Consider the following 16,558-nt stretch of genomic DNA (forward strand, 5'->3'; position numbering starts at 1 on the left):
GTAAGAAAGTTTAATAAGGTCATTCCCTCGACCGGAAGTGGTTGCCTGTTCACGACAGATTTTTCTTTCCGCCATATTGGTTTACCTACAGCATGTTTGTTTGTTATTGTTTAAGTTGTTGTTTTATGTTAAATAAATATACAATACTGGAATTCAACAGTCTCATATCGCCAGTAATCTGACCGTGACTCCTGCACTCTGCTTTCTGTTAGCTAAACCCTGCAAATTAGCGCATTTCCAGAGGTCCCTTACACCCCTCTTTTACATGAAGTGTATCAGGAATAGAAAAGGGCAATTGAAAAAGACAGCAAAATAGCAGATGATCAAAACTTGCACTTTTCTGAAGTTTTCACATGTGAGAAAATGGATAGCCTCCCAGGGGTAACAGGGGCTACTAAGGAGGTACAGTGTGATTTGGAAATTGTAGAGGGAGAAGTACTGCTTAGATTAAAAAGGCTGAAATCAAACAAATCACCAAGACCAGATAATATTTATCCTTGAGTTTTTAAATAGGTTAGTGACACACAGTTTTAGGAAGTAACTGTGCACTGGGGAAACTCTGAAGAACTGGAAAATGGCAAATATTATCCTAGTATATAAAACTGTGATTGGGCAGATTCAAGAATCTAAAGGCCAGCAAGCTCAACGTGTATCACAGAGAAATTAATGGAAAGAATTAATAAGGATAAGATTGACCAATACATTTTAAGAACAGGAACTTTACTGAACAGTCAGCATGGGTTCAATAGAAGGAGGTCGTGTTTTACTAAAATGCTGGAATTCTATGAGGAAGGAACAAAAGAATATGATTAAAGTATTGTAAACAGTATTATTTATCTTGACTTTCAGAAAGCATTTGATAAGGTACCACATGAGAGATTAGGCATCAAGGTAAAAAAGTGGGACTTCAGGTTGTTGTGTATAGATGGTGCAAAACTGGGTTGCACACAGGAAGCTGAGGGTTATGGAACCTTATCAGAATTGAGTGATGTTAAGAGTGGTGTCTCTAAGGGGTCAGTGCTAATATGTGTGAATTGTTTGGATGGAAATATAAATAATAAACTGTTTAGGTTTGCAGATGACACCAAGCTAGGTAGATTATCATATAATCTGGAATAGGTTGAACAATTAAAAAGACTTGAACTTGCATACATGGTAAGGCAGATTTGTGGCAGATGAAAGTTAATTTAAGCAAATGTAAAGTATTGCATGTAGGAAGTAAAAATGTTTGATTTGAATAAACAAGTAAGAGCCACCATGAACTCGTCACTATCAACTTCCAGACTGTGTTTAAAAGCCATTAACAAGGCTAATAGAATGTTAGGTTATATAGCATGATGTGTAGAATGCAAGTCCAAGGAGGTGATGCTCAAGCTTTGTAATGCATTGGTTAGAGCTCACATGGAGTACTGTGTACAGTCTTGGTCTCCAGGCTATAAAAAAGACATAGAAGTGCTAAAAAAAGTCCAGAGAAGAATGACAAGGCTAATTCTAGGGCTGCAGGGGATCAACTATGAGGAAAAATTAAAAGAGCTGCACCTTTTCAGTTTAAGCAAAAGGGGATTATGAAGTGACATGATTGCAGTGTTTACAGTTATGAAGAGATTCAGTGGATTGAGACTTTCTTTAAAATTAGTTCAGCAAGAATACACAGACACAGCTGGAAAATTGTTCAGGATAAATTTCACACAAACATTAGGACATTTTCTTCACACAGAGACCAGTGGACATATAAAATTAGATACCAATTAGTGTGGTAGATAGTAGGATTTTAGACGCTAGATTTTATGCTATTTCAAAAAAATTAAGTGTATAGGACAGATGAGCTTTATTGGGCTGAATGACCTTTTCTCATCTAAATTGTTCTAACGTTCTAACATTGATTGGACCCACCAGGGAGATAGTGGAGTGCAACCCAAAAAGCTAGCCCAAGAGAAACGAAGATAAAAAGAGGAGTGGCAGTGGGGATCACAGGATACTTGCTCCTGAATTACCTAAGGATTTGTATAACATATTGTAATTTTGTGCTCCACTGGCCCTTATGAGGCAGAAATGACACTTTCAAAATGATACCTAATATATAGTAAAGAGTTTAACAAAACTTTAACTAATGGGCAGAAAATGAACAGTCACATCTCTTACTTAAAGTTATAGGTTAAGAAGTCCATTTTAGAGAGTATGCTGCTTAAAAATCAAATGTAACCTTGGGAGTGCTCATTTTGTGTTGGTCAAATTTTCTAACATTTGTGTGAAATCTTCCCTTAACAAGTCATTTTAAGTTCTTATTGAAGAACATAAAATAACAACTATACATGGAATCCACCATATTCGTTTCTTTCATAATTTTAAAAACTTTAGTCATCTTATAAACTGAAAAGGTTCAATCCTAGATTAAACTGAGACCCTCATCAAATTCACAATTTCTTATTTATTCCGTTGTTCACACATCATTTTGGACAATGGGGTTAAATTAACTCCATTGGACTGATAGCAGAAGGAGCAATACACTATGGTCTTTGCAATTCAGGCTTAACATGCCATCACATAGCAATAACTAGAAGTTCAAATGCTGTCATAATTACACATGTATTTGTTAAGTTGTACTACCATTGAATCAATGACTTTTTCATTACTTCATCAGCATATGTACAAAACATTACACACTTAACATGTACATTTAAATATTTGTGTTTATAATGTATTCATTTCTCAGTGTACTAGAAACAGAAAGAAAATAAACGATAGTCTGTTGATTCTAACATGACTTTGTGAAAATATTCCTTTTCTAAAAATAAAAGGTTTCTTTTATAAGGAAAGTATGACTTTTTTCATAATGTTGTATATTTTAAAATAACTGTATATTGCGGCAGTAGCTGTGTTATATTACCAATAAAAAGTACCAACAGTCTTATGTTCATGTCATCATAAGCATAGCAGATGAGCCCAGCGCTGTTGAAAAATGCTACAGTAGCTGAAACATATGAAATGGAAGTAGACAGAAAAGTTTAAGGATTCATTAGATCTATTTTAGTTTCCCTACCAGCCTAACAGCCACCTTATCGTGGTGGAGGTGTTTGCATGTCCCAATGATCCTAGGAACTCTGTTGCCCGGGGTTTTATGCCCCTTGTAGGGTCACCCAATGCAAACTGGTCCTAGGTGAGGGATGAGACAAAGTGCGGTTCATCAAACCTCTTATGAAGAATAAAAATTTTGGACAGCATTTTCCCTCGCGCGGGCGGCACGGTGGCGCAGTGGTAGCGCTGCTGCCTCGCAGTTAGGAGACCCGGGTTCGCTTCCGGGTCCTCCCTCGTGGAGTTTGCATGTTCTCCCCGTGTCTGCGTGGGTTTCCTCCGGGCGCTCTGGTTTCCTCCCACAATCCAAAGACATGCAGGTTAGGTGGATTGGTGATTCTAAACTTGGCCCTAGTGTGTGCTTGGTGTGTGGGTGTGTTTGTGTGTGTCCTGCGGTGGGTTGGCACCCTGCCCAGGATTGGTTCCTGCCTTGTGCCCTGTGTTGGCTGGGATTGGCTCCAGCAGACCCCCGTGACCCTGTATTTGGATTCAGCGGGTTAGAAAATGGATGGATGGATGGATTTTCCCTCGCCCGGACGCGGGTCACGGCTTTCCCTTAAAGATAGGGTGAGAAGCTCGGTCATCCGGGAGGGGCTCAGAGTAGAGACGCTGCTCCTCCGTATTGAGAGGAGTCTGATGAGGTGGCTCGGGCATACGATCAGTATGCCTCTTGGATGCCTCCCTAGTGAGGTGTTCCAGGCATGTCCAACCAAGAGGAGGCCCCGGGGAAGACCCAGGACATGCTGGAGGGACTGTCTCCCAACTGGCCTGGGAATGCCTCGGGATTCCCCCGGAAGAGCTAGAAGAAGTGGCAGAGGAGAGGGAAGTCTGGGCATCTCTGCTCAAGCTGCTGCCCCCGCGACCTGATCTTGGATAAGCGGAAGAGGATGGATGGATGGATGGATGGATACCAGCCTAACAGAACAATAAAGGCCATCACGATTATTTTTCTTCATCTGTTTTATAACTAGTTGGCTGGTGTCTGCACTAATGTAAGGATCTTGTTTGCAGTATTGTCATCTGCTTTAATGCCATATAGCCTCATCGTACCCTATGAAAGATTTTAATTTGGACTTTAACTTGGTAGAGTGGCTTATTGATCTCTTAACCTACTGGAATCAAAGAGTAAAGGATAAACAGTTGTTAGACAGAGATTCTGTCCTTTTTTGGGTTGTTAATGTTTACTAAAATGGACAACAAACAGCAAAAAACAAATAAATCATAAATAGTAATCGGTAGTTACAAAGGAAAATAATAAGATAAAAGAAAGCCTCCTATTGGTGCCCACCCAACCAAATAATTGATGCCAGAGCAATCCAATGAGAGAGGTGCAACCCACCCAGCGCATCCTGATGCACAGATATTAAGGAGTAAGTGAATGACGGTGACCACATGTCATCCAGCATTTGTCCAGTCACACTATAGATTGTCATTTAGCAATGTTGGCACTCATTAATCCTAGTAGCTGAAGCCTTCCAGCGCAATAAAGGAGAGAGAGTTCCAGCAAACTAGGATTATCTTATCAGCGACTGTTACCAAGAGAGAATAGCCTCCTTTGGATAAAATTGATAGAAAGAGTACAGAGGTCAATAAGGCAATTAACTCAAACAGAAGATGAATTTCAATGAGTAGAACAATAGACAGACGGTTAGCTATAGAAGACACAAAGAAAAACAATGTTTGAAACTCCTAGAACATATTTTAAAAGTTCATGGGGTATTTGCAGAACAACAGTGTCCTTAAGGTTTCCTCAGGTGTGTGTTTTTACTTCTGTGGACACTAATGGTTCTTTACAAATCTTTACACTAATGGTTATCATAACAGTTTTGGAAATAGACTAATCTAAAAATATTCTGAGGCCTGTGTCATTGTAAATCTACTTAATAAAAACAAAAAAGTATCCATCGAGTGGTAAAATGATTTTGTTACATTGTATCATGAGTATTTTGGAATGTTACAGTTGAAAAGGTAATAATGATTGATTTTAGAAGGATCATCGTTAGCCGACAAGAAACAATAATCAAAGAACAATCACTATGGATTGTTGAAGGTTATACATATCTTGAGACAATCATTGACTGAAAACTAACTTTTAATCAAAATTCAGAAGCAGTCTACAAAAAGACACAACAGCACCTCTTCTGTCTGAGAAGCTAAGTTTTTCACTTCTGACATTCTCTTTTTAATATTCTGCTTAGGAGTTTGAAGTTATGTTCTGCTGACTTGGTCTGGAAATCTTAATGTTAGCAACAATAATGGGAGCAATCAAAATGTAAAGTGAAGCAGTAAAACAACAAGGTCCCCACAGTTAAATCTGATAGAAATATTTAATAAGCCTGCGGAAAGTAGAGTGCATGCACTCAGACAGAACTCACCTGCTATATTTACAATTTTAGTTGCCACCATCAGGTCACAGGGGCACTTTTCAAGGATAAAAAGCAACTGGTTTAAATACTCCTTTATTTCAGCAACAATCAATGTAACTAATAAGTTTACTTTAATAAACATCCACAGGCTTAAGTTGTGGGTTTAACAGTATTCAGGCTTGTCATTCACTAGTCATTTTTGACTTTTGGTTTGTTTGATATGTATTTGTAATATGTAAGATCTGATATTAGACTAAAAGAATTTTGTTTAATGCTATTATTTATTTGAACAAAGCTATTTTTGATGGCTGAGCACTTGATTGCTATGTTTTTAATGTGATGCCTTAGTCTCACCTGCTGACAAACAACAATTCCTTCTTGGGACAATATATTTGAATGGACTTGCTTATGTTATGGGATTGAACCCTTTAAAGCATCTGCATTGTTTCCTGCGTTGACATTGCTTTTGTCTTGGTTAGGCATTTTCCCCGTAAACCCTCAAACTATATTTTCAGTATTAGAAAACTAATTCTGTTGGTGTGTACTATACTGAAAGTATCTAGTGGGCAAAATGGCATTAAAGCCAGGTGAGTTTTCACTCCTGAAATGAATGAGGTCTGCCTTACTTTGCCCTTTAATTACAGCAGTGAAATTAAAGGGAAATAAAGGTGAATGATAATTTATAAAATTGGGTAACTGAAAAATTGCATTAGTGTGTACTTATTTTCCACAAATTTACCGGTAAATTCATTAAAATTATCACGGAGCACAGAGAATGCTGATAGGCTTCTGGGAAATATATACAATGAATTTAAAAATACTGGTGCAAACAATTATTGAAACAAATGATTTATTATTAAACATTAAACAAAATATAATTATTAAACACTGAACAAATCTTAGATAATGTTTAAATATAAAAAGCAGAGTAATGAAAAGTAATTTGTCAGTTTTTAACAGTGAAATAAACACTGAAACTTCCATGTACTGTTATAACAGATGGTAGACATTACATATTACTCCTCTATGATTAGGCTAGTGTGCAATACTTGCAAAAAAGATAAAGGAAACAGATAAACATATAATTACCAAACCATTGAAATGATACTTTATTTTGCCATTTCACATAAGGATCCTTTATATAACCAGTTTCACATACCATCTAATACCAAACACTAATGTATGTCATTCTGCTTTTAATGCTTGATACAATTTAACAGAAAATTGAAACAGTACAAAATTAATCATATTTGTTTCAAACAAATGCTGAGTGTTCAAAGATCACTTTTTGTTTTCATTTGCCATAACACTGCTTTTTGGAGGCACTGTTTCAGTGAAGTTAATTAATATATTGCAAAATGTCAATTTAAAACATTGCTTTAATTTAATTATTTCTAATATTAAAAAAATAAATGTTATAAATAACCATGCATATGTTCCCCTTTGTTTATAATTACATATAATGTATATATCAAATAAATGCTATTATGTTTGTTTGAATTTAACTGAATGAAAATTATTTAACAGCTGTCTCTAGCACAGTATTCTTTTGATCTCCAAAGATGAAATTAATTCATTTTCAGCCGTCAAAATGGCGTAGTTACGTTTCACTTGTACAGTTGGTAAGAATAGCTTATTGGCTGTTTATCTCATTCTTTGTTTTGGTTGCTCTAAATGTGATTCATATATATATATATATATATATATATATATATATATATATATATATATATATATATATATATGTGTGTTTTTTAATTAATTTTGCATTATGTTGTAAAGATTAAAGTGGTACCCATAACTGCCAAAAAGTGTCAGAGAGGGACATATTAATGTTTTCAATAGTTTGCTCAATTTCATAAAATATTATGACAAACGTTATCTATCTATAGAATTTCAAATTTTATAACCACCATAGATGAGACAGTTTGTATATTTATTTATTACTTTAGTAAGCAATTGCTTATTTGCATTACTTGCTATGAAGTTGCTTGTCTTGTGCTCTAATATGCTAACAATAATATTATTATTATAATATACAAAATTATTCTGTCTTTTTGCATACACTCTTTTAGTACTGATAAAATACAATGCAAGGAAAAGAAATTAATCTGTTTTATGTTAAAAGTGAAATGCTTTAAATTATATTAAACTGAGATACTTTTTTTTCAAATGTTAAAAATTAAAGTATTCATTCTTCATGATGAAAGACATGTCAATCTCTTTTCAAGGAAAATACAACATAATGTCACATAAATAATCTTGATCATTTCCCACATGGCAGTGGATTTTTCAAGGTCACATTTAAAAGTGGAAATGGAACTTGCAGCCTTGAATTGGGCCGGCACCTTAACCACATTCATCAGGTTTTATCTGTGATTATTTACTGGTTATTGAGAACAATTACAGTAAACATAAAGCTAATTACTTTAAGATATAGAAATGTGTAATTTTCAAAAAAAAAAAGAGAAGGCTTGTGTGCTGAGAATGCAAGGTCAAAAGTTTACATTCTATTAAGCACTGTGTTAGTTATTATCATTTTTGACAATTACACACCATAAGTAATGTGCAACATAAGCAGCACATTTCAAAGAAAGTACATTATTTATAAAACAGAAACCAATTGTAAAATGTTTTAAGTTTAATAAACAGGTTAAACAATTCTCAATTTTTGCATTTTTGTAACTTGACACTTACCAGTTTCCATAATGATTTTTTAAAGGGATGACAGTGTTGTGCTGCAGAAGTTTAGTTGCTCCTTCTAAATTATTTTCCAGCTAGAAGCTCGGAAAACACACATTGTACCGGAAAACAACTAAATACAGCTGTAAGGAAGTTTTCTGAATATTTCTCATTTTATACTATTGATGTGCTGGTAAAGAAGTGACCTTTGCCAATTTGCTTACATGCAAATATCTGCTAGGACGTTTCTTCAGTATTTGCATTCACATTGTAGTGAAAAGCAGCACAGATCTTTTTCAGAAGGGGCTCATAATTAACAGATGTGCTTTACATTGAATTGAATTGATTATTTATTTGTGTAAAATATTAAAAAATTACACCTTCAAATGACCAAAGAACAATCTGAGAAAACATTCCCATTTGTGTTTGCTGCAACACTTTTGTACAGAAACGAGACACAATGCCATTTTCTATACTACATACACTGTATATATATATATATATATATATATATATATATATACATATTATATATACACACATTATTTATGCACATTATGTACATTATTTGACTTTTGTTTTACAGTCTACAATAGCAAGAGTCACCTGCAAGGAACAGAACAGAACAGAACTTCAGATAGTATTTTCTTATGCATCTACCTGCATCCATTTTTCATTCGATTAACCATTCTATAATACATGGTAGAGTCAGGATTAATATTTGGTCGACCTCTGATACCAATCAATCCATTCTGTCTTCCAAAGCAAAATTATCCTACAAATTGGGTTCTCTCTGTACACTCAAGGGGTAGTTTTTTGATTGGTTGCTGCCTTTTTAATCAGAGATCAATTCTGGATTAAAGAGATATCAGTACTAATTAGTAGATAAATCTACCATATGCCAGTACAGTACAGTGCAATGCCATTCAAAGAAACACATCTGAGAAGTGAGAGTGTTGGCATGTATCTGTATTTAATGCAATGGACTCATTTTCTGACAAACTGAAACATTTGCTATTTCTTTTGTATTTTTCCTACATAGTAGTAGTAGTATTTAGGTCATTTAATTAGACAAACATGATAATTGTTCTATGATAAAATAATATAATGCTTTCAAATCCCCTTTAATTAAAGCCAGAAACTTTCCTGGCAAGAATCAACTCTGGATAGAACACCAGTCCAGGACAAATGCCTGCATTTACAAATGGAATTATTTAAAATTGCCCATTAATAGCATCTACATTTTTGGGGTTTGTGAGATAAATGTAAGTACTCAGAGTAAAACCAATGCACATTTGTAAAGAATAGGATGTATCCCGGTGTGCTGGCTAAAATGCCCACCATGGCCGATTCATTGTGGTCGCCTAATCACCTGTCTCTGATTGGCTAACTGTCTCTCACCCCTTCTCCACCTAAAAGCTAATGTGTGATGAGCACTGTGGTGCAAAGTTGCTGCTGTCGCATTATCCAGGTGGATTCTGCACATTGGTGGTGGTGGAAGTGGCTCCCCACTCATCAACTGAAGCACTTTCATTAGTGAGAAAACTGCTATATAAATGTAAAGATTATTAGTGATGATTACAATGATTTATTATTATTATCATTATTGTTCATGACTGAGATAGTGTCTCTGTATTAAGAGGGAGGCTCTGTTTTGATTTGTATTATTATTTTATATTTTTCTGGTCTTTTTCAATTTTCTGGGAATTTTTGAATGTGTTAAATCTGAAAAAATACTTCTTTTTTAATATCAGTTTTATTTTGGAATTTCTAAGCGTGTGGTCTCAAACTTTGCAACCCGTGATGTCGTTAGCTCTAAAACTAGCACTATTACTAGAGTGGGTGACACAATACTTTCATTGTGCAAGTTTGTTGATAACTTCAGCATAAATTGTGTGTACTACTTTAGCTTTGGTTTTCAAGGTTTGAATCTCTGCTACATATATTTATCTCTCAATTCTGGTTTACCTATTGTGATGTGCAAGATATAATAGTAATAAAGCTTACAACTCTGCAATGTTTAAGGAACTATGAGTGTATTTTGTGTTTAGGATTTGGTGGCAGATTGTTATTCTGCTTGGTTACCAAACTCCAGTCTGATTTTAAGGTTTCTATTGTTTTCATTTCCTGGTCTTTTTCATAAATACTTCCTTCTTGTAAGAATATAATCTTCCATAGGTTCTTCTATACCACTGCAAAGAGTTTTTCAACTCCTGCCTGCACATTCATGCCTCAAACTACTCACTTGTGGTCAGAGGCAAAACCATCTGCACCTACTTCCCTAGCTCCATGAGATGATCCAAGCCAGGATCCTTGTTAGATTGCTGGTCACCATGTATCCAGACCAATGGATTTAAGCATACAATCATGCCTTGTAATTTCTGTTCTTTAAGTGTCTGATAATCTCTCTATCTTTCTCTCTTTCGCCCATGCACTTAATTACACACACATATACACAACCTCTCGGTATAGCTTCTCAGGATGGCTCTTCGAATTCTAGCAGTATATCTATTTTTTTCATGTCCATGTGACCCCACCAGAATTTTAATGCTGAAAACAATCACTGTTCAGAGTAACAGCTATAAGACCAAAAAAAAAAAAATTATAATAATAACAATCTAAATACTATAAGTAGTGAAACAATTCTGTTGGGTGTGAGAATATGGAAGTTAATTATTTCATCTAATATATTAGGAATTTATTATAAACGTCTTATAAAGGTGACCATCTGCTAGCATGCCACCAAGAAATTATCTCCATTTCCAGCTCTGAAAATCCTGAGACCGTACATTTTTCAAAAAAAATGAATATAGCCAGATATTTAAAGCAACAAAGTAAGATGTAAAATAAAGACAGGAGTATTAAGAGTAAAACAAATGTAAAATAAATGTTCAATGAAAACTCAGCCTTGCTGACATGTATGCAGAGTAACCTTTTCTAAGAGTTACAAATTGTAATAAAGCTCTGTTGAAAATGTACATTTGAGCCTGTAATGAAAGGGTGTGAAAGTTCAGTATGCTTGCAGGTATGAGTCTTCCTAGAAAATTCCAAAATGTACAAATAGGCTTCTAATTTGAATTCAGTGTGTGTTTCATCAATTAGCTGATAACAAAATTTGGAAAGCAATAGAATGACCTGACCCAAGTGAATTGAACTGTTTACTGTAAGAAAAATGTAAGAAAATCAGGAACTATTGCCAGGAGACAATGTGCACGAGGATCTAATGAAAAAAAACATTGAAAATACCCCACTTACAAATAATACTACAATTAAGAAGTGAATTGTGCAAAATTCTGAATGCCAGATGTTTTTACAGTAGTCCTGCCTTGATACACTAGAACTGTTGTTCTCAAAAACAGTACTAGGAACCCACTGTGGCTGCAGGTTTTTGTTCCAACCAGATTCACAATCAATGATAATAATTAATAATAACCAATCTCATTTCATTAGCCGGTCTCTTTCCACTTCTCTTGTTCAGGTCAGGCCAGGGAGCATGCACTTGTAGAATGCATTGCCGCACCCACCACACAACGAAACAGAATCCTGGTTGCCCGCAGCCAGATGTTACATAGGCATCTCCTTGGCCTGGTCCAGCCACTCGGGTCCTCAACAATGAGGATCCTGTAAGGTGGATCACCCTTGCGGAATCACGCCACATGGCCGTAGTGCCGTAACTGACGCTCCTTCACAATGCAGGTAATGTGCTTCATTTGTGACTCCATGAGCAACTGCTCATTCAACACAAAGTAAAACCAGTGGTACCCAAAGATTATCTGAAGAGACACAGTACCAAAGGAGTCCAGTCTTCCTCTCAGGTTACTGGAAAATGTCTATGTCTCGCAGCCATATAGCAAGACCTCATGACCCCCCATGCTCTTCGAATCTGTCTACTGACTTTATAGGAAGAGTCACCATGAGACATGAATGTCACTGTCGAGGTAAGTAAACCTCTTGACAAGGTCAACATTATCTCCACAGACAGACACACTGCTAATAGCTGTGCCCAAGAAGTCATTAAATGCCTGGATCTTGGTTTTTATCCAGGACACTCGCAAGCCCATACACCCAGATTCCTCACTCAGTCTCTCGAGAGGCCCGATCAGAGCCCCATTGACTTCACAGAGATCACAGCATCGTCAGCAAAGTCAAGATCAGTGAATCATTCTTCACCAACAGATGCTCCACAGCCGCTGGACCCCACGACCTTGCCCAACACCTGGACAGAATAGGAGCAACAACACACCCCTGACAAACCCCAGAATCAACTGGGAAAAACACAGAGGTTCTGCCTCCACTCTACACAGTACACAGGCCAGCCATGATATCCAGCAACCTTGAGGGGATCCTACAAACCTTCAGAATGTCCCACAAGTCAGCTCATTCAACTGAGTCAAACGTTTTACAAAAATCAACAAAGGCTGCAAAGAAACTCTGTCGATATTCGTGATTGAGCTCCATGAGAACCCTCAGTGCCAGATTGCGGTCGATGGTAGGCTTCTTAGGCATAAAACCAGACTGCTCCGCTCGCTGGTAGGTGAGCAAGTGATCATGGATCCTATTGAGGACGATCCTAGCAAGGACCTTACCCAGCACCGAGAGCAATGTTATCCCCCAGTAGTTTCTGCAATCCAGGCGATCACCCTTCCCTTTCCAGAGAGGGACAACAAGTTCTGTTTTCCAGTCAGTTGGGATGATGCCAGTCTCCCAAATGGAAGCAAAGATTGCTTGCAATACCAGGAGGACAGATTTACCACGAACCGTGGCGAAGTCACCCCGGCTACCACAGATCCCAGCAGCCTTCCATCCCCTCAACTGGTTCACCACCTATGCAATCTCAGTGAGACTGGGGGGTTCACGGCTAATTGGAGGATCAGCATCAAGAACTGTGGACCCAGAGATGTCCGAAGTCCTAGCCAAAGGATCAGCTTTGAACAGCTGCTCAAAGTAGCCAGCCCAGCGGGTCACAACTGCAGTGTCATCTGTAAGGACTGTTACATCAGCTGTCCTGACTACGACTCTCAGAGGAACAGATTCGTAGGTGCGTAATGCTTCGCTTCCTCTTTAGCAGGACGTGGATCTCTTATTGTGCATTCAAAAAAACACAGCTGTATGATTTTTAGATTTATAAGGCATAGAAACATAAAATGCTTAAAATAGCCTAATGCATAGGTGACAGATGCATTGTAAGTTATAATAGTTGCAATTTCCATTTGTATCATGGCTGATCTTGCAACAGCATTATGAAGGGGTCACAGCTCTTACAATGAAGCCAGAAGTCTCGAAACACACTGGCATTTGGCAACTTCTTCACCTTCACACTACAATTTTTTCAGTACATTGTGGACCCTCATATTTATACACTGTCTATTGCTATATGGTTACAATTTATGCTCCATTCATTGCTTAATTAATTGTTAAAAACCATTAAAAATATTGCCTGGCTGATTGGATCCCAGGTGGCATGGTGGCGCAGTGGGTAGCGCTGCTGACTCGCAGTTAGGAGACCCGGGTTCGCTTTCCGGGTCCTCCCTGTGTGGAGTCTTCATGTTCTCCCCATTCCTCCGGTTTTCTCCCACAGTCCAAAGATGTGCAGGTTAGGTGCATTGGTGATTCTAAATTGTCCCTAGTGTGTGCTTGGTGTGTGTGTGTACGCACCCTGCAGTGGGCTGGCGACTTGCCCGGGGTTTGTTTCCTGCCTTGTGCCCTGTGCTGGCTGGGATTGGCTCCGGCAGACCCCCGTGACTCTGTAGTTAGGATATGGCGGGTTGGATAATGGATGGATGATTGGATCCCTAAGACAACCCATAACACTACAGTTTACATACAACTCCCAAGATACATTGTCACATAAAATTACTGTGAAGTAAAACTAGCCTCAGGTTCTTGTGCTGTTCCATTAAATTACCAAGAATACTAAAGGATACTTTTTTGTGCATGGTTATGTGAAACATTTTGAATTTCCAAACACATTTAATGTCTTGTTTTTACTCTCTTTAACTTTGTAAAGAAAAGGCAGGAACAACATAAAAATGTTACAGTATGAGACATGTAGACTCATTTAACACAGATCTTTAAATCAAAAATAGCAACAAAATAATTCACAAAAATGAAGGACCGTAGGACCAAAGGTATGCTGCAGTTCTTCAGCTATTCATATAGGTTGTTATCTTTTTGTGTGCAAAGTCTGATATGAATGACAATGTCTGGTTGTCCTTTGTCTTAAATAGCCAGAGATTCCATTGTTGTAGTTAGTGATGTCATGTCTCACTAGCAATTTCTAACTCCAATTTAATCAAAAAGAGCAATTCTGCTGTTTTCAAATCCATCCCTGTCACAGTTACCTAAATAAAGCCAGTTGAATGCTCCAGGATTTTCTTAGCAGATGTAAATTTAAAATGCAACACATGGAAGTTGAACTAACATTAAGAGATATCTCAAAATGCATTTTAAGTTATCTGGAAATTGATTTAGGATCTCAAAAAGAATTACAGACATCTGAAAAGAAGTCTGCTTCAAGATATCTAAAATACATTTATTTACAAAAAGAGTAAACTACTCCTTACCTTCTTGCACAGTTAAATTACAGATTAATCAGTTTTTATTTTACATATATACCATTCATGGTAAATAATTGCACATCATCGGAATATAAAGGAAGAAAAAACTGCACTGCATATGTAAGCAGCAAATTGCAATTCATTGTCAAATTTAAAACATATAAAAATAAGTTGTCACTGTGTAGTAAAGAAAGAGAAAGGACTGTATAGAGAAAGTTCACAGCATGGTGAAGCAGAAGTTAGTGGTACTACCTCAAATTTACAGTGACAGAGGCTCAGTTCCTGGTTTGCTTTCCATCTGATTTCTGATTACATACTTTTCCACTAAAGGGACAGGTTTACATCCTGGGATTTCAGTTTTTCTGCATTTCCTTAAAGCATTCTTGTCAGTAGGTGAATTGGTAATTTGTGGCTGTGTTGCATTGGACTGTCAACTTATTTAGTTGATTCTTGCCCTGTGTACAGCATTGTTGAGATAAATTCGCAACCTCCTTAAAACCTGCAGTGGAAGTAGTAAATTTAGAATATACAGTACATAGATGAATTAATTTATCAATAGAATCAGGATTTGTGGACTGATTATATTGTCACCAGGCTGAACACTGGAATAACTATATTAGTTTCTGAAAGTTACAGAGTAATAATTAATCTGACACATATATTTGCAAGCCTATGCAGGTATACTTTAAAATTTAAAGTTAAAATTAATACTAATTATAGATATATCTCGCTGAGATGTAGATTGATAAATTTGTCATATCAATTGCTTTTTTAAAACCTAAACATTGAATGGAAATAAAACATTTTCTATATTTCTGTTAAGAAAATAAGAAGTAAATATCTAAAAGGCCATAAGGTTGAATTAAAAATAATGTGTTTCCATATTCATAGAAAAGGAGTGGGTGCTATCTCAAATAAAAATAGCCTATACATTAACTAAACTTGCAAGTATGTGTCATATTTTTAATTGTGCTTTGGAATGGAAAAAATATCAAAAGGGTTTACATAAGAAAAACATAATGGCTGTATCCATTATTAGATTTTTGATCACAATATTGGCACACCTTCTGCTATGCAAAAGAGGGACACGTTCTAAATGTCTTTTGTTTTAAAACTATTTTTATATATTTAGCAGCTTTTTTTTAAGTAGTTCAGCTTTTTGAAGCATTACCGAGTTGAAAGAAAATCATTAATTCACAATTAATTTCCTTTTTTAGTTTACATACACAGTTTTAGGATTTACTTACTGGGCAATCAAAAAGACTGCAAGGCCCATACAAGCACAGCGACAGTGGCGGAGTGGTTAGTGCTATTGACACCACGTTATTATCTTTGTGGAGTTTACATATTGGATTTTCCTTCCACATCCCTGAAGATGTGCATGTGACAGTAACAGTGGACTCTAAATTGGATCTCTATATTGTGTGAAAAGGCTGTGTGTGGGCCTGGTCACTGACTTATGTCCTGTAATGCTGGGATAAGTTCTGTCATCCAGAATTGGATTTAGCAGGTTTATGATTTTTTTCTTATACAGTTTGGTTATATATCAATATAAAGAATATTCATGAAAGAAACAACTAATTTTAAAACTTTTAACAAAAGTGAATACTAAAAAATTAATTTACTTTATGTTTGAAAATGGTATCAGAAAAATGGTATATTTATCTTCTTAACTTGTCAGTCCTATTTGGTGTAATGTTTGCTAGAAATGTAAATCTATTTTCTCACAGATGAAGACATAGGTTTTCTATATACTGGATGGTTTTAACTTTCCTTGACATTCAGCTCAAATAGCTGATATTATTTACCAATGCAGTGTACAGTATTGGAAAACCCAAGGGTCATGGATGCATCAAGTAAATGTGGCAAAAAACTCCTTTC

The 16,558-nt window shown here is 36.4% G+C and overlaps 1 protein-coding gene across 1 annotated transcript in view; it reads right to left on the bottom strand.

Annotated features, from left to right (window-relative positions):
• LOC120535863 (uncharacterized protein C11orf53 homolog) overlaps positions 1 to 8,273 on the bottom strand; it is a 62,298-nt gene extending 54,025 nt beyond the window's left edge. The window contains exon 1 of the mRNA XM_039763986.1: positions 8,136 to 8,273. Coding sequence (XP_039619920.1) covers positions 8,136 to 8,145 — 10 coding nt within the window. The 5' untranslated portion in view covers positions 8,146 to 8,273. The remainder of the gene's footprint in view (positions 1 to 8,135) is intronic.
• Positions 8,274 to 16,558: the final 8,285 nt, after the last annotated feature.

This window comes from Polypterus senegalus, chromosome 9 (genome assembly GCF_016835505.1).
Source record: "Polypterus senegalus isolate Bchr_013 chromosome 9, ASM1683550v1, whole genome shotgun sequence".
NCBI lineage: Eukaryota > Metazoa > Chordata > Cladistia > Polypteriformes > Polypteridae > Polypterus > Polypterus senegalus.